The sequence below is a fragment of the Macaca mulatta genome, chromosome 4, assembly GCF_049350105.2.
Source record: "Macaca mulatta isolate MMU2019108-1 chromosome 4, T2T-MMU8v2.0, whole genome shotgun sequence".
NCBI lineage: Eukaryota > Metazoa > Chordata > Mammalia > Primates > Cercopithecidae > Macaca > Macaca mulatta.
Genome location: NC_133409.1, coordinates 96,903,355 through 96,930,156, shown reverse-complemented (window position 1 = coordinate 96,930,156; position 26,802 = coordinate 96,903,355). Strand labels below are relative to the sequence as shown.

General features: G+C 44.3%; 1 protein-coding gene, 1 non-coding gene and 1 pseudogene across 2 annotated transcripts; 2 read left to right on the top strand and 1 right to left on the bottom strand.

Annotated features, from left to right (window-relative positions):
- Positions 1 to 1,733: 1,733 nt before the first annotated feature.
- On the top strand, positions 1,734 to 2,426 carry LOC700229 (AP-4 complex subunit sigma-1; annotated as a pseudogene).
- Positions 2,427 to 5,951: 3,525 nt separating this feature from the next.
- LOC114677938 (U2 spliceosomal RNA) lies at positions 5,952 to 6,142 on the bottom strand. Its single transcript, XR_003729351.1, has one exon. It is a non-coding gene; the product is annotated as a U2 spliceosomal RNA (small nuclear RNA).
- Positions 6,143 to 22,637: 16,495 nt separating this feature from the next.
- Positions 22,638 to 26,592, top strand: PNRC1 (proline rich nuclear receptor coactivator 1). The gene is given in 2 exon segments (NM_001266366.1): positions 22,638 to 23,223; positions 25,517 to 26,592. Coding segments are annotated over 2 exon segments (987 nt in total). The 5' UTR covers positions 22,638 to 22,680; the 3' UTR covers positions 25,961 to 26,592.
- The last annotated feature ends 210 nt before the right edge of the window (positions 26,593 to 26,802 follow it).

The following is a 26,802-nucleotide window of genomic DNA, read 5'->3' as shown; positions in this document are numbered from 1 at the left end:
TCTCCTTCCCCATCCTCCTAATACAGTTATGTCATAAGTTTGGATCTATTGATATTTATGTTTACGTGTATAATGAATTGTGCTATAGAGACAACTTCTTGTACTTTTTCTCTTTTTTTGTAATTAATAAGTACCTTACACTGGCTTGAAGAAGTGAATGATATGCCTTCCCAAAATATACCAAATCGGTATTTTGATTATTTTGAGTTGAAAACATTGGAGATGTTGTAGTTTTGGAAAGGGTGAGCTGACCATCTTCTCCCACATGCAGCAAGCCATCAACATTCCTCTGGGAGGGGCACTCTCCCACACCAGGCTCAGAAAAGAGCCATTACCCGAGTGGGATTGCAATTACCTGACAAATACACTTATGAAAATCACCCTTATCTTCCATATATCTCCTAATGACACCCCTCGAAATGTATTGCTCCTACTCAGGTCCCCTTTGTCCTGTGCTTTCTTCTCAGATTTATCATTCTTTGTCCCAAAAGTATAAAAGTGTCTTGCTTTGGCCATTTTTTGGACTTGACGCTCTTGTGAAGCTCCCCATGTATGTGTAATACTAACTAATTTGGGCCAGGTGCGGTGGCTTATGCCTGTAATCTCAGCACTTTGAGAGGCCAAGGCAGGCGGGTCACTTGAGGTCAGGAGTTCGAGACCAGCGTGGCCAACATGGTGAAACCTCATCTCTCCTAAAATAAAATTAGCCGAGTGTGTTGGCGCATATCTGTAATCCCAGCTACTCGGGAGGCTGAGGTGGGAGAATCACTTGAACCTGGGAGGTGGAGGTTGCAGTGAGCTGAGATATTACCACTGTACTCCAGCCTGGGTGATAGAGGGAGACTGTCTCAAAACAAAAAAAAACTAATGAATTTGTATGCTTTTCTCTCGTTAATCTGCATGGTGTCGATTTGGGTTCTAGAACAAACTGAAGAACCCACGTTAGACCAACAGCGGGAATAGAGGTGATCTCTGGCTCTCCTACACTCTTTTCTTTAACCTCATTTTTTATTTACCCAGCATTTATTCATCCCCAAGATCTCTGCCGGAAGTGTACATCTCTTCTTAAGTTCTCCAAACATACGGAGAATTCCAGCAACTTCATCTTCTTCTTTGAAACCTTCCCCTTGCTCCAGGACTCACCTGTCCTCTTGCTGCAGGCTGGGCTAGTCTCCCTCTGGCCCTCTTGTACAGATGCCACATGGAGACTGCCTCTTACCCTCCCCCCCGGAAATTCCTCTCACTCTTCTCCTGAGTGAGCTCTCATGCGTCCTAGATCCCATGGCTTATTCTTTCTTGGTTTACACTCTTCAGTGAAACACTTCTTCCGGTAGCTTCCTGGAAAAGACTGCATCGGGAATAAATTTCTTGAGGTGTTAGGTGTTTGGAAGATTTTTTTTCTACTCTTATGTCTGATTGCCAGTTTGATAGGAAACAGACTTCTAAGTTGGAATTAATTTACTCTTGAAATTTTGAAGTCATTGTTCATTGTCCTCTAGCTTCAAACTGAGATTGCAGATACTATTTCAATTCTGATGCTTTGTGGGTGACCTGTTTTTCCCTTAGAAAGACTGTAGTGGTGGCTCACACCTGTAATGTCAGCATTTTGGGAGGCCAACGTGGGAGCATCACTTGAGTCCAGTTGTTTGAGACCAGCCTGGGCAACACCTGGGCAACACAAGGAGATTCCATTAATACAAATAATTTTTTAAAAAAAATTAGCCAGGCATGGCAGACGCCATACTAAAAGCCAAAACGGCTGCCCCGAGGAGGCCCGCACTGCGTAGCTAGTGAAGGTTGGGGAGCAAGCTACTGCAGGAAAGAGGGAGGGGGACTCCAGGAAAAGCCGTTGAGAGGACCATCACACTCCGAGCAGCACAGGTTCCAGTTACAGCCATCCCTTGTCATAACTTTTGAACTACATTTGGAAAAATACTGGCCAGGAAAGAAAAATGATAAAATTTTTCCTCATGGTGAATAAACAAGGGCAGACTCAACTTTGTAAGTACTATGAACATGTAGATATTAATAAGCGTACACTTCTGGAAACAGAAGTCATAAAGAGCTGTCTCTCTCGGTCCAATGAACAATGCCCTTTCACTGAATATAAGGATTTTCGGCTGATATATCGGCAGTGTGCAGCTCTCTTCATTGTGGTTGGAGTTGATGACACTGAGACAGAGATGGCTATTTATGAATTCATTCATAATTTTGTGGAAGTTTTAGATGAGTATTTCAGCCGAGTGAGTGAATTAGATAAAATGTTTAATTTGGATAAAGTACACATCATTTTGGATGAGATGGTGTTAAACGGCTGCATTGTGGAAACTAACAGGGAAAGAATTCTTGCCCCTCTACTAATTCTTTATGTCAGAAAGCTGAAAGGAAGTATCTTCCAGACAACATGGATTTATCGGAAATGCTAGTACCGTGGAATACATCCCATCATCTGTAACCCAGAAGAATCTGGAAGACCGCAATTACAAAATGGGGTATCCTTCCAAAGACATTATAAATAGGAGTTTTCTACATATGTACAAAGAAACAAAATTTTTTTAACTGAGAGAAAAGTTTTATTTTCTAATTGTAAACTTATCTTTCCCACTTCTTTAAATTCTGTTGAGCACCTAAGGAACCCTTCTTGGTCTATGCTGCTTTTTGCACACTTATTTCAGGAATAGCAGGACGGTAGTGGAAAGAAAGTATGGCAGTTTTCTGTCAGCCAATAAAGTTTTAAAATTTAAACACAAGGCATTTTGAGTAATGTTGTTTTCTGAAGTCTGTCTTTTTTTTGAGACAGAGTCTAGCTCTGTCACCTGGTGCATTCTTGGCCCACTGCAACCTCTGCTTCCCGGGTTCAAGTGATTCTCCTGCCTCAGCCTCCCAAGTAGCTGGGACTGTGGGCATGCGCCACCACACCTGGCTAATTTTTGTGTTTTTAGTGGAGATGGGGTTTCACTGTTTGGCCAGGCTGTTCTTGAACTCCTGACCTTGGGTGATCCGCCTGCCTTGGCCTCCCAAAGTGCTGGGATTATAGGCATGAGCCACCACGCCCAGCCAAGAGATGTTTTTTGTTTGTTTTTTTGTTTTGTTTTGTTTTTGTTTTTGTTTTTTAAGAGAAGCAGGTCTTGCTGTGTTGGTCAGGCTGGACTGCAGTGGCTATTCACAACCATGATCATGTTGTACTACAACCTTGGACTTTCTGGGCCTAACTTTAAAAGCTTTGTAATGTGGGGCTGGTGCAGTGGCTCACACCTGTAGCTCCTGCACTTTGGGAGGATGAGGAGGGAGGATCGTTGAGGCCAGAAATTCGAGATCAGCCTGGGCAACATAGACCTCGTCTCTACACAAAGTGCAGGGGTTAGCCAGGTGTGGTGGCACATGCCTGTGGTCTCGACTGCTTGGGAGTCTGAGGCAGAAGGATTGCTTGAGCCCAGGAGTTCGAGTCTGCAGTGAGCTATGATCCTGTCACTGCACTCCAGTCTGGGTGACAGAGCCAAACCCTGTCTCAAAAATAAAAAAGTCTGAGTGTGTTGACTTAGACCTGTAACCCCAACACTTTGGGGGGCCAAGGCAGGAGGATTGCTTGAGCCCATCGGTTCAAGACCAGCCTGGGCAACAAGGCAAGACCATATCTCTACAAAAAATAAATAATTAGCCAGGTGCGGTGGCTCATGCCTGTAGTCCTAGCACTTTGGGAGGCTGAGGTGGGCAGATCACTTGAGGTCAGGAGTTTGAGACCAGCCTGGCCAACATGGTAAAACCTTGTCTCTACTAAAAATACAAAAAAATTAGCCAGGCATGGTGGCAGGTGCCTCTAATCCCAGCTGCTCAGGAGGCTGAGGCAGTAGAATTGCTTGAACTCGGGAGGCAGAGGTTGCAGTGAGCCGAGATCATGCCACTGCACTCCAGCCTGGGCAACAGAGCAAGACTCTGTCTCTAAAAATAAATAAATAACTATTTAAAAAGTTAGCCAGCGGTGGTGGTGAGTGCCTGTACTCCTAACTACTCAAGAGGCTGAGGTGGGAGGATTGATCAAGGCCAGGAGTTTGAGGCTGCAGTGAACTATGATCACAACACTGCACTCCAACCTGGGTAATGGCATGAGGCCCTGCCTCAAAAAAAACAAAGCAAAACAAAAAAACTTTTATAACGTCTACCTAACAAATATTACAGAGTTAAATTTTATTTGCCAGTTTGTAAAAGCCTTTGATACTCATTTTAAGGGCACTTAGTAATTACAATGCCATTATGTAATTAACTCTACAGAGAGCATTACTTTCAAACAACGGATGGTCAGACGTTAGGAGAGCCCCAGAGAGCCCCTACAGCTATCCTTTATGCCCCCTTTTTTGTTTGTTTTTTGGAGCAGCATCTCCCTCTGTCTCCTAGGCTGGAGTGCAGTGGTGTGATCACGCCTCCCTGCAGCCTCTGCCTCCTGGGCTCAGGTCGTCCTGCCTCAGCCTCCCGAGTAACTGGGACCACAGGCATGCACCCCCTCCACCCGGCTAATTTTTATATTTTGTTGTAGAGATAGGGTTTCGTCATGTTGCCCAGACTGGTCTCAAATTCCTGCGGTCACATGATCCATCTGCCTTCGCCTCTGAAGGTGTTGGGATTACAGGCCTGAACCACTGTGCCCAATCTTTTTATGCCACATTTTAAAGGGTTTGCTAATTAATAAGCTTACTGTTAACTAAATTTAGTTCAGCTTAAAAGTAGAATGCAGCCAGGCACAGTGGCTTATGCCTGTGATCCCAGCACTTTGGGAGGCCGAGGCGAGTGGATCGTTTGGGGTCAGGAGTTCAGGACCAGCTTGGCCAACATGGTGAGACCCTGTCTCTACTAAAGGTGCAGAAAGGTTAGCCGGGCATGGTGGTACACGCCTGTGATCCCAGCTGCTTGGGGGTCTGCGGTGGGAGGATTGCTTGGGCCTGGGGGGCAGAGGTTGCAGTGAGCAGAGATCAAGATCGTGTCACTGCACTCCAGCCTGGGCAACAGTGCGAGACTCTGTCTCAAAAAAAAAAAAGGTAGAATGCAAGACAATGTCTCTGTACAGGTAGGCGTGAAATGAATCCTTCTCTTCCTCCCTTCACTCCTTTAGCCCCTTCTCCTGCAATGTCTTGAAGTAAATTACTGTCATTACAGAAGAGCAATGCACTGCATCCCCCCAAAACCTTTCTATATGCTTTTGCTACCCAGTTAACAGAAAAATATACAGAACTGTCTTAGGCGAAAATAGGTACAGTAGTCCCTCCCTTATCCACTGTTTCGCATTCTGTGGTTTGTGTTACTCATGGTCAACTGAGGTCCCAAAATATTAAAAGAAAATTCCAGAAATAAACAATGCATAAGTTTTAAACCGAAAAAACAAAACAAAACAAAAAAAAACCTTAGCCAGGCATAGTGGTGCACCCCTGTGGTCCCAGTTACTCGTGAGGCTGAGGTGGGAAGATCGCTTGAGCCTGTAAGGTTGAGGCTACAGTGAGCCGTGATTGTACCACCACACTGTAGCCTGAGGAACAGAGCTAGACCCTGTCTCAAAAAATAAGATTTTGATATTTTGCCTGCCTGCCTGCCTTCCCTCCTTCCTCCCTCCCTCCCTCCTTCCCTCCCTCCCTTCCTTCCTTCCTTCCTTCCTTTTCTTTCTTTTGAGACGAAGTCTCATTCTGTCACCCAAGCTGGCATGATCTTGGCTCACTGCAACCTCCGCCTCCCAAGTTCAAGCTGTTCTCCTGCCTCAACCTCCCTGAGTAGCTGGGATTACAGGGGCATGCCATGTCCAGCTAATTTTTGTATTTTTACTACAGACTGGTTTTGCCATGTTGGCCAGGCTGGTCTCAAACTCCTGACCTCAAGAGATCAACCCACCTCAGCCTCCCAGAGTGCTGGGATTACAGGCATGAGCCACCGCACCCGGCCTCTTTTTTTTTAGTTTATAGCATGTGAGGTGAGGGAGCACGGATCCTGGAGGTACTGCAATACCAGGTCTATGCATGGAGTGGATAGAGCAAGCTCCTATTCCATCTCCCTGCTCCAAAAATCCATTTAATATATTGTCCTCAGACAGAGGACGTATCAGATATTAAACTGATAAGAAGAGACGCTGTACTTGATCTTAGGCAAAAAACCAAGAAGCGATTTTAAAAAGACATTAATGATCATCTCTTTTCATTACTCGTTTCTTGATGTAGGACTCATTTCACACTTTGTGCTGAGCACTCAGTGAGCTACTTCAACCTGCAGACTCATGTTTTTCAGTTCTGGTGTATTTGCATAAATTATTTTTTTGTTAATTTCCTCTCTTCATTTACTGTCTTCTCTGTCTGGAATTCCTATTTGAAATGTTGGGCCTCCTGGACAGATCCTCTTTCTCTTTTCCTGCTTTTTACATTCTTCATCCTTAAATTTTACTTTCTGGGAAGTTGTCTTAAATTTGCTTATATTTTTCAATTTCAAATTTTTATTTCTGTCACAATAAATATTTTAAATTCTCCTTCCTTTCTTCCTTCCTTCCTTCCTCCTTCCTTCTTTCTTTCCCTCCCTCCCTCCTTTTCTTCTTTCCTTTCCTTTTCTTTCTTTCTTTTTCTCTTTTCTTTCTTTTTCTTTCTTTCTCTCTTTCTTTCCTTTCCCTCCCTCTCTCTCTCTCTCTTTCTTTCTTTTTTTCTTTCTTTCTCCCTTTCTTTCGCTATCTCTCTTTCTTTCTCTTTCTTCCTTTTTTTTTTTGACAGGGTCTTGCTCTGTCATCCAGGCTGGACTGTGGTGATATGATCAGGGCTCACTCTAGCCTTGACCTCTTTGGCTCAAGCGATCCTCCCGCCTGAGCCTCCTGAGAAACTGGGACTACAGGTGCGTGCCACCATATCTAGCTAATTTTTTATTTTTTGTAGAGACAGGGGTCTCCCTATGTTGCCCAGGCTGGTCTTGAACTCCTGGGCTCAAGTGATCCTTCTACCTCAGCCTCCCAAAGTGCTGGGATCCCAGGCATGAGCCACCGCGCCCAGCCAGAGGAGTTTTCTTTTTTTATTATTATTATACTTTAAGTTCTAGGGTACATGTGTGCAATGTACAAGTTTGTTACGTATGTATACATGTGCCATGTTGGTGTGCTGTACCCGTTAACTCATTATTTACATTAGGTATATCTCCTAATGCAATCTCTCCTCCCTCCCCTCACCCCACGACAGGCCCTGGTGTGTGATGTTCCCCACCCTGTGTCCAAGTGTTCTCATTGTTGAATTCCCACCTATGAGTGAGAACATGTGGTGTTTGGTTTTCTGTCCTTGCGATAGTTTGCTCAGAATGATGGTTTCCAGCTTCATCCATGTCCCTACAAAGGACATGAACTCATCCTTTTTTATGGCTGCATAGTATTCCATGGTGTGTATGTGCCACATTTTCTTAATCCAGTCTATCATTGATGGGCATTTGGGTCGGTTCCAAGTCTTTGCTATTGTGAATAGTGCCACAATAAACATACGTGTGCATGTATCTTTATAGCAGCATGATTTATAATCCTTTGGGTATATGCCCAGTAATGGGATGACTGGGTCAAATGGTATTTCTAGTTCTAGATCCTTAGTTTTCTTGAAGTGACTCTTTCTCTTATTTATTACTGCACAACAAACTACCCCAAAACATAATAGCTCAAAATAACCTTGAAGAAGACAAAAGAGATATAGAAAGGAACCACTTTATTTGCTCACAATTTTATAATTTGGGCTAGGCTCTGCTGGTCAGATTCTCGGCTCGGTATGGTGGCTCACGCCTGTGATCCCAGCAAGTTTTAAAATTTTCTTTTTATTGCATCTTGTTTTTGTTTCATGTATGTACTATATTCCTAACACAGTGAGGCTATTAATTAGAGGGGCTTTAAACATTTTTCCTTCTGCTGTATTTATGTCCTACAGGTTCCTTTTATTCCTATTTAATTGTATGTGTGGTTTGATCCTCAAAAACTAAGTCATCCTTGCCTGACTGCTTACACTTCAGGATATTGCAGTAAGAGGCCAAATTGTATGCTCTGAGTTTGTTGGGGGATTCAGAAACCAGTGTCCCAAAATATAGTGCTTTGATGTGCTAAATGGAAGAAGCTTCAAGCTTTCTCTGACCACACTCCCACCATCTCTCCCAAAGCACAGGATCAAGCTGAAGTTCCTTCATCGGCCTAAGATCCAGACCCACCAAAAGGAACAATTTTTTTCTTCCTCTTCCTGTAAGACCACATCTGAAGAGACTCTTTCAGGAGATAATGTATAAATTAAGCTCTGTTCCCCTATCCTTCATTCTCTTTACTAATCCCCTAAACAGAATGCTGCTGCTTCTTCCTCCCACAGCCTTTTTGCCAGGATGATATATAAGCTTCCTAACTCCCCTGTGGTGTGGGGTAAGTAATCACTCTGTGATTCTCCCCAGGTAAAATTTCTATGCCTTTTCTCCAATTCATGTCTTTTGTGAGCTGATTTTTCAGCAAACCTTCAGAGGGCAAAGAGGAAGTTTTCCCTTGGCCCCTGCAGTTCACTGGCTTGTGGACTTCCCTACGGGATGATCTATCTGGCTGGGCTCTTTTTTTTTTTTGAGACAGGTTTCAGTTTGTCATCCAGGCTGCAGTGCAGTGGCACAATCATGGTTCACTGCAGCCTCAACCTCCTAGGCTTAAGTGATCCTCCCACCTCAACCTCCTGAGTATCTGGGACTACAGGCCCATACCTCTATGCCCAGCTGATTTTTTAGTCCTTGCAGGGGTGAGGGGTCTCACCATGTCACCCAGGCTGGTCTCCAACTCCTGGGCTCAAGTGATCCTCTGGCTTAAATGTATCTTAAAAAACATTAGAAATTAAAGAATATGAGTGTCAATATTTAAACTAATCACATTATATGCACTTGCATATGTTAAGAATAACTGTAATATGCTAATTTACAAGTTAGGCTAAAATATCGCCCTCTCCTCTGCCCTGAAACTCAAAAAGCTAATGCCATCATTTTAGATGTAGCATTTAGAGCAGTAAGTCATATTTGGCTGTGAATCATAATCAATGTCTCAAATAAAACCTGGCAGAATATCAACCACACAGGTTCATCCTGAGCTTTCCTGTGAAGGCGGCTGTGCTTGCTCTTCAGCTCTGAAATCCAAACATACTTCTGGTCTTTCTCTGTGTGTTCAGGAATTTTAAAAACGACATAACTTAGGGAATGTCAGTTTTGTCTTCTTGTACAAAACTTACATTTTGAAGGATAAAATAAAAACATGATAAAGATAATTTGCTGGGCGCGATGGTTCATGCCTGTAATCCCAGGACTTTGGGAGGCTGAGACGGGCAGATCACTTGAGGCCAGGAGTTCAAGACCAGCCTGGCCAACAGGGTGAAACCCCATCTCTACTAAAAATACAAAAAGTAGCTGGGTATGGTGGTACACGCCCATAGTCCCAACTGCTTGGAGGCTGAGGTGAGAGAATTACTGGAACCCGGGAGGCAGAGGTTGCAGCGAACCAAGATCACACCACTGTTCTCCAGCTTGGGTGACAGAGTGAGACCCTGTCTCAAAAAAAAAAAAAAAAAAAAAAATCAGGCAATGTCGGTTTGATTGTTTTGTACAAATTCTAAATTGTTCTGATGTTATAAGGACATGAAAATGTTTTTCTTAGTATGAATTGCCAGAAAATCATTAATCAAATCTCATTTTTCTTCTTATGTTCCAGTGTTACAAACTAAAGAAAAAACTCTCTATACAGTCTCACTCAGGCTAAAAAATTATAAGCATTTCTCCAAAACAAGTGTTCATTTTGTAACCTTTTACTATCACATAGTTGAAAGATCTCCGCAGCCTGAAATTCTATTCTATCATATCACTTTAAATTCAAATATTGTAAAAATTGGGGCACTGCAGTATTTTGTAAAAATGAAATATGCTATTTCCCTTATGGAATTTTAGCTGACTAGAAGGACAGGAATGAACTGACTGTCTTGAGGCCTGAAAAGTAAATGACATTTGGCAGGGTATGTTTCAATCCATTTTCCTTAATTTATTTTAAACTTCTTGAAAATAATTTTACTCCCATTCTGGAGATGTCAAGTGAAATAACCAAGGATAACCAGAATGATTAAATAAATAGATTTCCATATTTTGCACAAGAGTAGGAACACTTTTTGTATAAATGGTTCACAGGTAACTAAAAAGCAACTTAGTTATTTGGGGATTCTTTTGTTTTTAAGAGAGAAAACATAAAAATTTCAATTCATTAGGATTTTTCTTTTTCTTTTTTGGGGGAACAGAGTCACTCTGTTGCCCAGGCTGGAATGAAGTGATACAATCATGGCTTACTGTAGCCTCAGCCTCCCAGGCTGAAACAATCCTCTGACCTCAGCCTCCTGAGTAGCTGGGACTACAGTTGTGTGCCATCATGCTCAGCTGATTTTTAAAATTTTTTCGTAGAGACAGGGTCTTGCTATGTCGCCCAGGCTGGACTCAAACTCCTAGCCTCAAGTGATTCTCCTCCTGCCTCAGCCTCCCAAAGTGTTGAGATTACAAGTGTGAACCCACTGCACCCAGCTTTATCAGGCTTGAAAGTGAAGAACATGAAAAATAAAACCTGGCTGGGCATGGTGGCTTATATCTGTAATCCCAGCACTTTGGGAGGATGTGGTGGGAAGATCACTTGAGCCCAGGAGTTCAAGAGCTGCCTGAGCAACATAGCCAGACCTTGTGTCTACCAAAAAATAAAAAATTACCCTGGCTTGGTGGCATGAGCCTCTAGTCCCATCTACCCAGAGACTACGGTGGGAAGATTGCTTGAGCCAGGGAAGTCAAGGCTGCAGTGAGCCATGATCGCACCGCTGCACTCCAGCCTGGGTGACACAGTGAGACCTTGTCTCAAAAGAAAAAAGGAAGAAAGGAAGGAAGGAAGGAAGGAAGGAAGGAAGGAAGGAAGGAAGGAAGGAAGGAAGGAAAGAAGGGGGGGTGGGGGGAGGGAGAGAGAGAGGAGAAAGAAAGAAAAGAGAAAGAAAGAAGGAAAGAAAGAAAGACAAAAGAGAGAGAGAGAGAGAAAGAGAAAGAAAATGTTATTAAACCAGGATAATCAGATGGGCACAGTGACTCAAGTGCTGTAATCCCAACACTTTGGGAGACTGAGGCAGGTGGATCACTTGAGGTCAGGAGTTCAAGACCGCCAGGTCAACACAGTGAAACCTCATCTACTAAAAATACAAAAATTAGCCAGGCATGGCAGTGGGCTTCTATAGTCTCAGCTACTCAGGAGGCTGAAGCAGAAGAATCACTGGAACCAGGGAGGTGGAGGGCCCAGTGAGCCAAAACTATGCCACTGCACTCCAGCCTGAGTGACAAAGAGAGACTCTGTCTCAAAAAAACAAAAAATCAAGATAATGGCTGGGTGCCGTGGCTCACACCTGTAATCCCAGCACTTTGGGAGGCCAAGGCAGGTGGATTACTTGAGGTCAGGAATTCAAGACCAGCCTGGCCAACTTAGTGAAACCCCATCTCTACTAAAAATACAAAAAAATCAGCCAAGTGTAGTGGTGGGCGCCTGTAATCCCAGCTACTTGGGAGGCTGAGACAGGAGAATCGCTTGAACCCAGGAGGCGGAGGCTGCAGTGAGCTGAGATCGCAACACTGCACTCCAGCCTGGGTGACAAAGTAAGACTCTGTCTCAAAAAAATAAAAATAAATAAATAAGATAATCATATTTTCTCTCCGAATTGTCCTATTGGTTTTCATATCCCTGTCAAAGCTATCGTTCCTAAGTCAACTAGATTTGGAAACCTGGGAGCCATCCTTTTACTCTTCTCTCTTCTCACCTCTCCTGACCCTCATCTTTTCTACCCTGTCTGGTCTCCCAGCTTGACCAATGTCACCAGTTACCAGGACTCAGGTTTTTATTCCGAGGTCCACGTTTCCATTTCCTCTGAACTATCTTAGTCCAAGTCCCCAAGTGCCCACAGCTGAGTTAGTACCATTTGCCTCACTGCCTCCAGTCTATATTTGTAGGAGTTTCAAGCTTTTTGCCCAGAGTCAGGTAAGTAAAGGGGCGAAATGAGCTGGGTGAGCACAGGTCTTATTTTAAGAGGGTATTCTCTACTCAGCTTCAGCCAACTGTTGCTCCACCAGAGATCAATGAGATAGTGTTACTAGAAATTCCGTTTTCCAGCTGAGCATACTGGCTCACACCTGTAATTGCAGCACTTTGGGAGGCCAAGGCAGGAAAATCATTTGAGCCCAGGAATTCAAGACCAGCCTGGGCAACACAGAGAGACCCCATTTCTTTTTTGTAAAGCTACGTAAACTACTTTTTTGTAATATTTTTAAAAATTAGAAAAAAAAATTAGCCAGGCATTATGGCACATGCCTATAGTCCTAGCTACTCAGTAGACTGAGGTGAGAGGATCACTTAAGCCCAGGAGGTCAAAGCTACAGTGAGCTATGATTGAGCCCCTGCACTCCAGCCAGGGTGACAAAGTGAGACCCTGTCAGAAAGAAAAGAAAAGAAAAGAAAAGAAAAGAGAAGAGAAGAGAAGAGAAGAGAAGAGAAGAGAAGAGAAGAGAAGAGAAGAAGAGAAGAGAAGAGAAAAGGGAAGGGAAAGGAAGGGAGAAGGGGAGGGGAGGGAAGGAGGGAGAGAGGGAAGGAGGGAGGGAGGGAAGGAAAGAAAGAGGGGAGGGAGGGAGGAAGGAAGGAAGGAAGGAAGGAAGGAAGGAAGGAAGGAAGGAAGGAAGGAAGGAAGGAAGGAAGGAAGGAATTCAATTTTCCAAGAGAAGTCAGAAATTCCTAGAGTTGCCCTAGGATTCTTACTTCCTCAAGTTGCCCTGGGTTTCTTGCTTTCATTCCCGAAACAATCTCAACCTCCTAAAACTACCACATTGTCCTGGCCAATTCTATCAATGCTTTGTCTGTCCACAGTTCCTGAAATGGACCTCAGTGGTTCTTTATAGACAGGTGCCTCACCATCCTGGCCAGAAGCCACGCAGGACAGGTCTAGTAAGAGAGTGCTGCTGAATGTAGATGATATTGACTAACCATCCAATTATCCTGTCTCGACCAATCCGTATTGAACGAATCAGCTTCCCTCTCTCTGGAATTTGAACTTTAGGTAAACAGAGAACTAGGTGGTAGTGATAGTAGAAGTAGAAATACACAAAAAGAACAAACAGAAAGAGCCGTTGAGTCCTTTACAGTAAGGCTCAACAAACATTTGCTAAGAAGTAACAAATAACCTAGTAATTAAGGCTGTATTGGATCTTGAATCAATTTTGAGTTTCCAAATGTCGTTTCAAGTCAGTCGGGTACTACATCATAATTCTTGTTCCTTCCATGAGTTCTGGGTATGAAGGTTTTCCTGGTATCCTATGAGGCCTGGTATGTGGTCAGTCTTCTTGTCTTCCTTATGTCTATGTGTGCATATCCTTAAAACAACCCATTACTTTAGGTAACCTAAGTTAATTCTTGCAATGAAGAAAAAATAATGTAAACAATAATCTCTCTCTCTCCCTCTCTCTTTTTTTTTTTTGTTTTTGTTTTGAGACGGAGTCTCACTGTATCACCCAGGCTGGAGTGCAGTGGCGTGATCTCAGCTCACTGCAACTTCTGCCTCCTGGGTTCAAGCGATTCTCCTGCCTCAGGCTCCTGAGTAGCTGGGATTACAGGTGCCCGCCACCATGCCCGGCTAATTTTTGTATTTTTAGTAGAGAGAGGGTTTCACCATGTTGGCCAGGCTGGCCTCGAGCTCCTGACCTCAGGTGATCCAACCCACCTCAGCTGCCCAAAGTGCTGGGATTAGAGGTGTGAGCCACCGTGCCTGGCCTCCTGTGTCCTATCTATACTTTATAATAAACCAGTAAATGTATGTGTTTCCCTGAGTTCTGTGATCTGTTTTAGCAAATTAATCTAACTCTAGAAGAGGGTAGAGGGAAGCCTGGCACAGTGGCTCATACCTGTAATCCCAGCACTTTGGGAGACCGAGGCAGGAAGACTACTTGAGCCTATGAGTTTGAGACCAGCCTGAGAACAAAGTGAGACCCCACCTCCACAAAAAATTTTAAAATTAGCCTGAGGTAGTGGCACACACCTATAGTCCCAGCTACTCAGGAGGCTGAGGTGGGAGGATTGCTTGAGCCCAGGAAGTCAAGACTGCAGTGAGCTATGATAGCACCAGTGCACTCCTGCCTGGGTGAAAGAGCAAGACCCTGTGTCAAAAATAAATAAATAAATAAAGTATAGGTGACAACCTACTACTTGTCATTGGTGTCTGAAGTGGTGGCAGTCTTGTGGGACTGAGCCCTTAACCTATGGGATCTGACTCTAACTCCAGGTAGACAGTGTCAGAATTAAATTGAATGATAGATATAGGACACTCAGTTGCTGTCCCCTAAAGTGCTTGGTGTGTGAGGGAAAACTCCATGCATCTGGTCACAGAAGTGTGCTGTGTTGATTGTTGTGAGTGTGTGAGTGGAGAGTAGGAAAAATACTTTCCTATCTCAAGTCTCATGAGGAAGAATCCAATGTTGATCCCTGATGCCCAGATTTTGCTTTTTCTTCATTTAAAGAAATGAAAATTTCTTATAGAATAGAATAGTTCACTTCATGTCTTGGGTCAGAGAAAGGCCAAGATAAGTATGGAACATCTTGTTATGGATATAAAGCAAAAATGTTTTTTTAAATATTTGGGAGAAGTGCTAAAGAGATAATAGTGCAGGAGGATAAAAGGAAAAATTAGTTGGGCAGACAGCTAAAGCTAGTCTTTGGTAAAATTCTTTTAAACAGAAAGACAGCCTGAGAAATCAAGCTACAGGCACCAATATAGCAGCCTGGGGAAAAACTCAGGTTGCAACTGCACAGAAAAGAAAGCAAGGCCCAACACAGAAGCCTTTGTTTTGGTATAGTCAGTGACTCCCAGGAAAAAGTTTCCTCCCCTTTCCAGGCATGTACACGGTGGGCTCCGGGGGAACTTGTACAGAGAGTGGGGGTGCTTACCCAAAACATATCCACAGTTGCACAAACAAGAGAAGCTGTGCTTTGTGTTTGACTAAAGACATGTCTACAGCTGCACAGATAAGGGGAGTTACACAGACAGCTTCACATATAAGGGAAGTTACACAAACAGCTACAGAGAAGAGGCGAGTTTCTTATAAAAGCTTTGTATTCAACTGTAAAAATGGCAACCCACTCAGACTCCCTCTCTGCTGTCTTTTAAACTTTTGCTCCCACCTCACTCTTGGTGTCCATGTTCCTTAATTTTCTTGGTTGTGAGACAAAGAGCTCGGGTAATACTTCAGGCAACAAAACTGCTACAATAGAAATATCTTGGTTTTCACTGGCTACACCCTAAGGTTTGAGCAAAAAAAGGAAAATGGTTATGGATAATTAAAACTATTTGAATCTATTAAAGTCCATAATGATTCTCCAAAGGAAAAATTTAGTAATAAACAGTTTGACTATAAAAGATAGTGAATGTGATAATATAGATGTTATTTTTTTTAAAGTTGCAGAAATAAAGTTATACGTGTGGATGATTTTTTTTTTTAATCTAAAGCGTATATTAGTTTATAAAGCACAGACATAACTTTCATTGTGAAAGAAGGGAGAGAAGAATAGTGGGAAGTGAGAATCAGTCAAGCAGTCCTGGGAAAACAATTAACCATACCAAGAACAGAAAGAACTGTTCCACAGCATCTGTCACACCTACCAGCCAGGCAGAATGGAGATCCAATAGTCAGTCAGCACCAGAGTCACACAGGACCATGTAGAAACAGAATTCAATAGTGTGTTTCAAGATGAAGATTTGCCAAATCAAATGCCCTGAAGAAGACAGCTAACCGTGCACATTCTATCCCTGTCTCATGCAAGATGAACCCTTTCAATTTGTTATTAATTATAACAAATTAATGAGGCAAAATCAGTCTGCCAAAATGATTAACAGGCCAGGTCAATATATAACGATAAGAAACTAGGTTCTGCAAGGCTAGTCAACTGAAACTTAAAAAATACACTGTATTTCAGGGAGAGGCATCAAGTTACTAGAAATTAAAAGTTCTGCAGGGCCAGGGGCATTGACTTATGTTAGTGCTTTGGGAGGTACAGGTGGGAGAAATGCTTGAGGCTAGAAGCTCAAGACCAGCCTGGGCAACATAGCAAGACTCTGTCTCTATAAAAAATTTAAAAATTAGCTAGGTGTGGTGGCAGTTGCCTGTAGTCCCAGCTACTCAGGAACCTGAGGTGGTAGGGTTCCTTGAGCCCAGGAGTTTGATACAGTGAGCTATGATCGTGCCACTGCACTCCAGCCTGGTCAACAGAGCAAGACCCTATCTCCATAAACTAAATAAATAAATAAATACATTCTGCAAATGGCAAGGATTTTTAAAATCTTGATCAATGTATACAATGAGAGCAAGGCTCTGGTAAGGAAGGCATAACGGAGACTGTTACCCAGCTAAGATGCAATTGGTTAAACATTAGCTGGTCTAAATAACATGCTTTCTCTATTCTTTTCTTTTTTTGAAACAGGGTCTCACTCTGTCACTCAGGCTAGACTGCAGGCTCCCTGTAGCCTTCACCTCCTGGGCTCAAGCCATCCTTTCACCTCAGTCTCCTGAGTAGCTGGGATGACAGGGGGGCACCACCACATTCAGCTAATTTTTGTGGGTTTTGCCATGTTGCCCAGGCTGGTCTCAAATTCTTGAGCTCAAGCGATCCTCCCACCTCAGCCTCCCAAAGTCCTGGGATTACAGGCATGAGCCAACACAGCTGGCCATAACATACTTTTTCTTTTGATTTTTATATCGAGGATGAAATAGAATCAAATGTCCATCGTTATTATTGTATCCTAAGGCTGCCATTAGTCCTTTTGACACCTTTATACCAATAAGCAAAAGACATCTGTCATAATCCATTCTGGCTGCTATAACAAAATATCATAAACTGGGTAGATAACAAACAACAGAGATTTATATCTCACACTTCCAGAGGCCGGGATGTTCAAGATCAGGGTGCCAGCTGGTCGGGTTCTGGTGTGGTCCCTCTTCTGGGTTGCAGACTGCAGACTTCTTGCTGTGTCCTCAATGGTACAAGGAAGAGGGGCCTCTGTGGCCTCTAATCATATGCATGAGGGCTCCAACCTGATGACCTAATCACTCCCCAAAGACCCCACATCCTAATACTATCACATTGGTTATTAGGTTTCAACATATGAGTCCGGGGAAGACACAAACATTCAAATCATAGCAATGCCCAGGTGGCCCCAGCCCCTGGGAAGATGGCTTCAAGAGCAGAGTCAAAGCTCTATTTCAGCTCCCCCTTCACTCTTTGGCCAGGCACCCTCATGCAAATTATAACCTGTATAAACCTGTAACCCCAGAGAGGTATAAGTATAGGGATAATGGAGACATTAATTTCAATCTATGGTAACATACTTTATAAGCACTCCAAGTGTCATAAATTTGTCATTATTGTGAAAATTTGTGCATATTTTGCTTTTTAACACAAATTTTAGATTTTTATTTGAACTCTTCAGAGTACATTATAAGTTTGGTAATCAATGCTGAAATGTTAGGAAAATTTTTATTTGCTAAACAAAAACATTTTGATTTCCTGGTTGTTTTATGTTTAGAAGACTATTATTTTATAAATTTGAAAGATTAATAATTTGAGCATTAAGCAAAACAGAAGGCCGGGTGCGGTGGCTCACGCCTATAATCCCAACACTTTGGGAAGCTGAGGCGGGTGAATCACCTGAGGTCAGGAGTTTGAGACCAGCCTGGCCAACATGGTGAAACCCCATCTCTACTAAAAATACAAAAAATGGCCACGCGTGGTGGCGTGCACTTGTAATCCCAGTTACTCAGGAGGCTGGGATAGGAGAATCGCTAGAACCTGGGAGGCAGAGGTTGCAGTGAGCCAAGATCATGCCACTACACTCCAGCCTGGGTGACAGAGCGAGACACTGTCTAAAAAAAAAAAGCAAAATAGAAGTTGGATTAAGTGTTCCTCTTTTCACACAGGTGTCCCTCACACCTTAGACATTACAGATCTATAAGCAACAGACCGGGTGTGTGGCTCAGGCCTGTAATCCCAGCACTTTGGGAGGCCAGAGTGGGTGGATCACTTGAACTCAGGAGTTCAAGACCAGCCTGGGTAACATGGCAAAAACCTGTCTCTACCAAACACGCACACACACAAATTAGCAGACACGGTGGCATGCGCCAGCTAGGGAGGATGAGGTGGGAGAATCTCCTGAACACCAGAGGTGGAGGCTGCAGTGAGTTGTTATTGCGCCACTGCACTCCAGCCTGGGTGACAGAGTGAAGCCCTGTCTCGAAAAAGAAAAAGAAAAAAAATCGAAGTAATAATAGGTAGAGAAAATGGTAATAAAGCCTATATTAAAGAGGAAAAAAATGACATTCAGGGTAGGATGAAAGAAAAATGACATTTCACACAGACAGAGGGAGAGAAAGAGGACAGAAGTAAAATACATGAGAGACAAAGGAAGATAGAAGAGAGGGAAGTGGAATTTGGAGTTCTGCTTAGTGTTAATGCGGGTAAGCTGCTTATTTCATAAACGGGCATTACCTCTTTTTTCTGCTCTTTAATACCTGGTTTACTTTCCAATCTTTTATTTTTCTTCTAACTCCTCTAAAGATTAGCTTAACAAAAATAAAACCAAGATGTACACACTGGAACAAAAAGCTTCAAAAACTCTGAGAGTCCTCCTAAAATTTCCTTTACCCTTGGAATATCTTGTTAACTCCAAGATTGGCCTTTTGGGCCCAAGCAAAAGGATATGTTTTTTTTTTTTTCTTTTTCTGAGATGAAGTCTTGCTCTGTCACCCAGGCTAGACTGCAGTGGCGTGATCTCAGATCACTGCAACCTCTACCTCCCAGGTTCAAGTGATTCTTCTGCCTCCGCCTTCCAAATAGCTGGGACTACAGGCATGCACCACCACACCTGGCTAATTTTTGTATTTTTAGTAGAGATAGGGTTTTGTCATGTTGGCCAGGCTGGTCTCCAACTCCTGACCTCAAGTGATCCATCCACCTTGCCCTCCGTGAGCCACTGCAACCAGGCTGATCTTTTTCCTTTATATCATATAGCACAGCTAACACTATATGTTTAAACCTATAACACTTAGGTTTAAACAGTAAAGTTAGACATTACTAAAGACTAAGAGTTTACAAAGACTACACACACAGAGTAACATTAAATCCAATCATCTAGTTTATAACACCTCAACTGCTCTCTTCTGGTGCCCCATTTCAGCTCCCATTCTGTTTCTTAGTGGTGGGCAGCATTTTAGCAATTTCAGCATCCATCACCCAGGTGGTCACAGCTACAAGGTTACTTTTCTAACAGTACAGAACCCAGGGCAAACATGAAGCCTACCCTTAAGGCCTCAAAATGATAAGTTATACACATAATTACTCCAACATTCACCCAAGAAATACACATAGACAATAATAAGTATCTTTGACCAAGGGCCCCACAGAGCTGGCTACCAATGACCAGGTCCCTGAAGGGTAAATTATTCTCCAGGACAGTATGATATTATCCCCAGATAAAGTCAAGCCTAAAAACCATGGGATATAGTGAAAAGAACATTGGAGTAGGCATCAGGAGTTTGAGTTATTCCTATCTCATTGGGTGACCCGCCCACACACGTTACTATATATTTAGATTTATTTACATCATACGTTAAATAGGACCTGTCTTTATCTACTTTAAAGTGCTAGAGTAAGAATAAAATGAGATGACAGATGGAAAGTACCTTGAAAAAGTAGATTCTTTTGCAGCTCTGGATGTACATGATTCCCACTCATCCAATGATCATGAGCACTTACTATGTATCACATGTTGCAGAAACAAAAATGAGTAAAATTCAGCAATTGGAATGAAATGTAGTTTTCTTGTTTGTTTTTTGAGCCGGAGTATCACTCTGTTGCCCAGGCTGGAGTGCAGTGGCATGATCTCGGCTCACTGCAACCTCTACCTCCCAGGTTCAAACGATCCTCCTGCATCAGCCCCCCTAGCAGCTGGAATTACAGGCACACGCCACTATGCCCGGTTAATTTTTGTATTTTTAGTAGGGACAGGGTTTCGCCATGTTGGCCAGGCTGGTCTCAAACTCCTGACCTTAGGTGACCCACCCGCCTTGGCCTCCCAAAGTGCTGGGATTGCAGGCGTGAGTCACCACGCCCGGCCTGAAACCTGGTTTTAAAAGCTTATAAGGTTGACTGGGTTTGGTGGCTCACTCCTGTAATCCCATTACTTTGGGAGGCAGAGACAGGCAGATCGCTTGAGCTCAGGAGTTCGAGATCAGCCTGGGCAACATGGTGAAACACTGCCTCTACTAAAAACACAAAAAATTAGCCAGGAATCGGGGTGTGTGCCTGTGGTCCCAGCTACTCAGCGGCATGGGGGACTGGGGTTGGAGGATCGCTTGAGCCTGGGAGGCAGTCATTGCAGTAATCCGAGATCATGCCATTGCACTCCAACCTGAGCGTCAGAAAGAAACCCCGTCTCAAGAAAAAAAAAAAAGTTTATAAAGTGATTGGGAAGCATTTTTCCGGATATTCAATCTGTCCATCAATCATAAAACGTTTCATTGCTTACTAACTGCTTACTACTCCAAAGCTGAAAACTAGTGGAGAGGCGGTGAGGATACGTAAGTGTAAGATTACTGTGGTCTTCTAATAACATAGAATCTAGTGTGGCAGGGCTGGGTGCAGTGGCTCACGCCTGTTATCACAGCACTTTGGGAGGCCGAGGCGGGTGGATTACGACGTCAGAAGATCAAGACCATTCTGGCCAATACCGCGAAACCTCGTCTCTACTAAAAAATACAGAAATTAACTGGGTGTGGTGGCGCATGCCTGTAATCCCAGCTACTTGGAGGCTGAGGCAGGAGAATAGCTTGAACCAGGGAGCCGGAGGTTGCAGTGAGCCAAGATGGCGCTACTGCACTCCAGCCTGGCCACAGAGCGAGACTCAAAAAAATAAATAAATAAATAAATAAAAATTAAAACTTTTGTCTTGCCGTACCTGGACTGGAGATCAAATTCTGATGTTAACTTACCGTTTGATCTTTGACAAGTCCTTTAGCCTTTCTAAGCCTGTTTCCCCAGCTGTAAAATGGGGATAAAATATAGTAGTGTCCCTCTAAAAAGAAGCTGAGGCAAAATTAGGCCAAGCTTGAGGACCGCAACCCAGGACCACAGGTTCAAGCTGCCCTGAATATACACTCGGATTAGCAAGTTACAAGTAAGTTTCTAAAGGAAAAGAGGCAGCTTCTAAATTGTTTACCATGAATGTGTATGTTTACCATACAATATCATGGGCTATTGACTAGCTATACATTCTTTGTTATCTTAAATTCCAGAAACATAAAGATAATGCGTAGGCAGCTAAACAGGAACAAAATGCCTTTAAACAATTGCCCCAGGCATTAGTAGTGAAATGAATAGAATGACAGCCTGCCTACTTCGCAGAGCTGAGGTCTGATCTATTTTTCTTAGTACCTATTCATAAGAGTTGTTGTGAGGTTAAAGTGAGACAATTTATGTAAATAACAGTTCCTGGAACATAAATGCTTGATAAATTATGGCCACAATTCTTTTCTGTGGTTGAGCAGTGCGGGGAGATCATGAGAAATTTCTATCTACACGCAGCTAACAAAATACTCTGTATATTGCAGAACTGTTTCACTTTCTCCCTTTGAGATGCAAGCCGGATTGCCGCCTCCTCAAGTAACCAGGCACAATGTTGCGATCCCAAAGTCTCACAATCCTTCAACTATGAAGTCAGTAAAAACTCCAGCTTCCATTTATGGATTTACGCAGAACTTTTTATACATTGAGGGACTAATTCAATCAGTAAGTCGCTTTGATTTTTACTCTGATCACCGGGACTAATAAGCAGCGATGCCGAACCAAGTAAACGAAAGAATCGTGAGCCACACTTCAGTAGATATAATTTAAATGTAGACTGATTTTCTCCACGATTGCTAGGGAAGAAATCCTTACGGCGTACTTAGAAATCTTTATTTTAAAATGATAACGCTGTTATGTTGGGCTGAAAATAAAACGGATACTTCCCCAAGGTCAGCAGCGGAGGCGGCAACCGTGGCCTTGCCAGAGTCGTCCCCCTCTTCTCCGCCCCCGTTCTTCCTGCCGCCCTCCCCCTGCCCCCTCCCTTCCCCACCCCCATCAACAAACTCCGCCGGGACCTTTCAATCCCACCACTCCCTAGCCGGGCGAAGCGCGGGGGCGTGCTGGGGAGGGTAAGGAGGGTGGGGCGGAAACCCAATTTCATTGTTCCCGGGACCGACTCTTCCCGAAAGAGCTCCCTGGCAGCGCCTGCGCAGTGCGCGCTCTTTGTGCCAGGCTGCAGCAAGCTGGTTGTTTGTGTGTGTCTACCCAAAGCGGCGGAGGCGGAGCGAGGGGGCGTGGCCTGCCTTGTCGCACTCTGATTGGGCTTTCGCAGGGAAGTGGGCGGGCGCGGGGCGGAGCTTCCGATAACAACACTCGGAGCTGGGGCTGTGGCTATTTGTTGCTGCGCCGCCACCGCCCGAGTCATGTTCCGCGATCTTCTCTGGCTCTCCTAGCAGCATCCATCGCCGTCACCCTATTTTCACTGGCTTCACCTCCTTCTCTCCTCGTTGCTGAGCGACAAGCTTCCTAGCGCTATGACCGTCGTCTCCGTCCCGCAGCGGGAGCCGCTCGTCCTGGGTGGCCGCCTTGCGCCGCTTGGCTTTTCCTCCCGCGGTTACTTCGGGGCCCTCCCGATGGTGACCACGGCTCCGCCTCCTTTACCCCGGATCCCGGACCCCCGGGCACTGCCCCCGACCCTCTTCCTCCCTCACTTCTTAGGGGGAGATGGCCCGTGTCTGACTCCGCAGCCTCGCGCTCCAGCAGCTCTGCCCAACCGCAGCCTCGCCGTGGCGGGAGGCACCCCTCGGGCAGCGCCGAAGAAGCGGCGAAAGAAGAAGGTGCGGGCCAGCCCCGCAGGGCAGCTGCCCAGCCGCTTCCACCAGTACCAGCAGCACCGGCCGAGTCTGGAGGGCGGCCGGAGCCCGGCGACCGGCCCGAGCGGAGCAGCGCAGGAGGTTCCGGGCCCGGCCGCCGCCTTGGCCCCGAGTCCTGCAGCCGCAACCCGCACGGAGGGAGCCAGCCCCGACCTTGCCCCGTTGCGGCCCGCGGCTCCCGGCCAAACCCCGCTCAGGAAAGAAGTAAGGGCTGCCAGCGGGCCTTTGGGGAGTCGGGCCCTTAGACGGTCGCGGCTGAGCTCTGGGGCTGCAGGTCCTGCACCGGGGGGGTCGGACGGGTGGGGGCGGGGTGGGGGGGCGGCTGTTTACTCGGGAGGGAAGTTTCCGTGACGCCCTCTCCATTCTTGCTTTGGGGGAAGAAGGGGGAAGGGGAGGCATGCGCTGGTGCTTCTGATTGGCTCCCAGGAGTCGGCCAATGAGAAGCGCCGCTGCGCCCCAGCAACAGCCCCGATTTAGAAGGCTGGCGGCGTTCCAGGGGGTTTCGGCGTTCCGGGCGCGCGGCGGTGTGGGGGCAGGGACGGGGCCCCCGGGAGGGCTGACGTCAGCGCGCGCTACGTGCCCGGCGCTACGGCGCCCATGAAGGAGGCGAGGCCGGGTGTGGGCGGCCAGGGAAGGACGGGGCCCCGCTATCGGCCTCCCGGCTGTCGAGAGCCCCAGTCCTAATCGGTGAAACGCGGAGACGGATTCTGACGTCCCGCCGTGGGGGGTGGAGTGGGCTCTGAGCAGCTCGGTTTCGTTTGGAGTTGTGCCGAAATATGAGGTGCCCCGTGTGGGACGCGCAGTCCAGCTGGGGCTCTGCCCGCCGCGGGCTTGACCTACTTAATGGTTTCTTCTAAGTTCGGAGTTGGCAGGAGCCGCACAAAACTGATTTTATTACCGTTGCCACTGTGTACTTCGTGTTAGTGTGTCCAGAAGAAGTTTTCAGAAGAGTTAGCGACTGCTGATTGCAGTGCTATTGGATTAGAATAAAATGGATAGAAGTTTAAATGGGATTAAGTCTACGAAATGATTTCAAAGTCTTGTCAAAATAACGTTTGATGGACTTAAGTTCAGTGACTCTTTTCGAAATAATGAAATGAAAAAGTTCCCGCTATTTAGTGAAGAATGTTGCATTGAATTAGAGATTTGCAGTTTGTCTGTGCCCTTGGGAAAAAATTACTAAATTTGCCCACCGTGTTTAACCTATCTTCTCAATGTCTCCCACCTTTTAAAATTACACGACTTTTGAAATATCCGTGATTACCTAAAAGCTTTTGTGCTTGTTTCCTGGCCTGTTTTCTAGAACAGCTACTAACCAGGGAGCTCTGGCAGTGAACCTACAGACGTGGAAAGTTGTGCTCTACTTTCGTGTCGTGTCGTGCTTACTACCGTGTTACAAGCGTTGGTAGTGCAGTGATCTAGTGGATTACGTTATGATTTTCCATCTGGTCAAGACTCCTATAAGGCCCACCTAAGTTAGGAAAGATTAAGATCAGTGAAGCAGCGTTCTTGAAACAGTTACTAAACCAGGAAGTGGGGGGTACACAGCAAACATTGTTTCTGGCACTGATATTTGGAAGAGAGCTCATTAGTCTAACTTAAAGTTGTAGAAAGGTCGGCTTGGGTTATTTCAGATTTTTTTTGTTTGACATTTTAGAACTGGTTCACGTTGCATACTGGTAACTAGCAGTGGTGATTAACTGCATTTTTAGTGGCAAACAAGAGTGAACTTAAAAGTCAAGGGAAAAGTCAAGTTTTTTTTGTTTTTTTTCTTGAGACAGGGTCTGTCTCTATCGCACTCCAGGCTGGAATGGAGTGGCACGATGGATCTCTGCTCACTGCAGCCTCCCCATCCCAGGCTCAAGGGATCCCGCCTCAGCCAGCCTCCCAAGGCACGTGCTACCACGCCGGGCTTATTTTTATATTTGTAGTAGACATGGGGTTTTGCTATGTTGCCCAGGCTGGTCTCGAACTCCGTGAGCTCAAGCGATCCACTTGCCTTGACCTCCCAAAGTGCTGGGATTACAGGCGTGAGCCACCCTGCCCAATTAAAGTTTTTGTAATTGCAGCTCTTATTTTATTTATCCAGGAGGTACTTGAGCAGGTTTGTTACATGGGTATATTTCGTAATGCTGAGGTTTGGAGTATGAATGATCCCATTCCAGGTAGTGAGCATAGTACCCAATAGGTCCCCTCCCCTTCTAGTAGTGCCTAGTGTCTGTTGTTGTTCCCCATTTTATATCCATGTTGTACCCAATGTTTAGCTCCCAAATTCACTTACGAGTGAGAACTTGTGATATTTGTTTTTCTGTTTCTGCATTAATTCGTTTAGGGTAATGGCCCCCAACTACATATGTATTGCTACGAAGAACATAATTTTGTTCTTTTCTATGGCTGTGGGCAAACTTAAACACAACAAAACTAGATATGTGATACGAGGTTCATAACTGATTTTTATCTAGAAACTATATTTACTTTTGTGTTCTTGTCTTTGTAGGTTTTAAAATCAAAGATGGGAAAATCGGAGAAAATTGCCCTTCCCCACGGCCAGCTTGTTCATGGTATACACTTGTATGAGCAACCAAAGATAAACAGACAGAAAAGCAAATATAACTTGCCACTAACCAAGATCACCTCTGCAAAAAGAAATGAAAACAGCTTTTGGCAGGATTCTGTTTCATCTGACAGAATTCAGAAGCAGGAAAAAAAGCCTTTTAAAAATACCGAGAACATTAAAAATTCGCATTTGAAGAAATCAGCATTTCTAACTGAAGTGAGCCAAAAGGAAAATTATGCTGGGGCAAAGTTTAGTGATCCACCTTCTCCTAGTGTTCTTCCAAAGCCTCCTAGTCACTGGATGGGAAGCACTGTTGAAAATTCCAACCAAAACAGGGAGCTGATGGCAGTACACTTAAAAACGCTCCTGAAAGTTCAAACTTAGATTTCAGATTTCAGTATGTGTGTAAAACATAATTTTTCCCATACACCTGGACTCTTGAGAAAATTGGTACAGAAATGGAAATTTGCCTTGTTGCAACATACAATTGCAAAAGATGAGTTTAAAAAATTACATACAAACAGCTTGTATTATATTTTATATTTTGTAAATACTGTATACCATGTATTATGTGTATATTGTTCATACTTGAGAGGTATATTATAGTTTTGTTATGAAAGTATGTATTTTGCCCTGCCCACATTGCAGGTGTTTTGTATATATACAATGGAGAAATTTTAAGTGTGTGCTAAGGCACATGGAAGACCGATTTTATTTGCACAAGGTACTGAGATTTTTTTCAAGAAACAGCTGTCAAATCTCAAGGTGAAGATCTAAATGTGAACAGTTTACTAATGCACTACTGAAGTTTAAATCTGTGGCACAATCAATGTAAGCATGGGGTTTGTTTCTCTAAATTGATTTCTAATTTGAAATTACTGAACAACTCCTATTCCCATTTTTGCCAAACTCAATTTCTGGTTTTGGTATATATCCATTCCAGCTTAATGCCTCTAATTTTAATGCCAACAAAATTGGTTGTAATCAAATTTTAAAATAATAATAATTTGGCCCCCCCTTTTAAAATAGTCTTGACTCTTTGTGTGTGGCTTTCTCATGTTTGAATGTGTGACTAGATGATTTTGTGTGGTTGGATTTTTTTAACTTCTACTCATACTGGCTGAATGTGAGCCGCCATGCCTGGCCATCATCTACATTTTCTTACCAGGAACAGCATTGAGGTTTTTGGGCATAGTACTGGACGACTATAGAGGCTGAGACAGGAA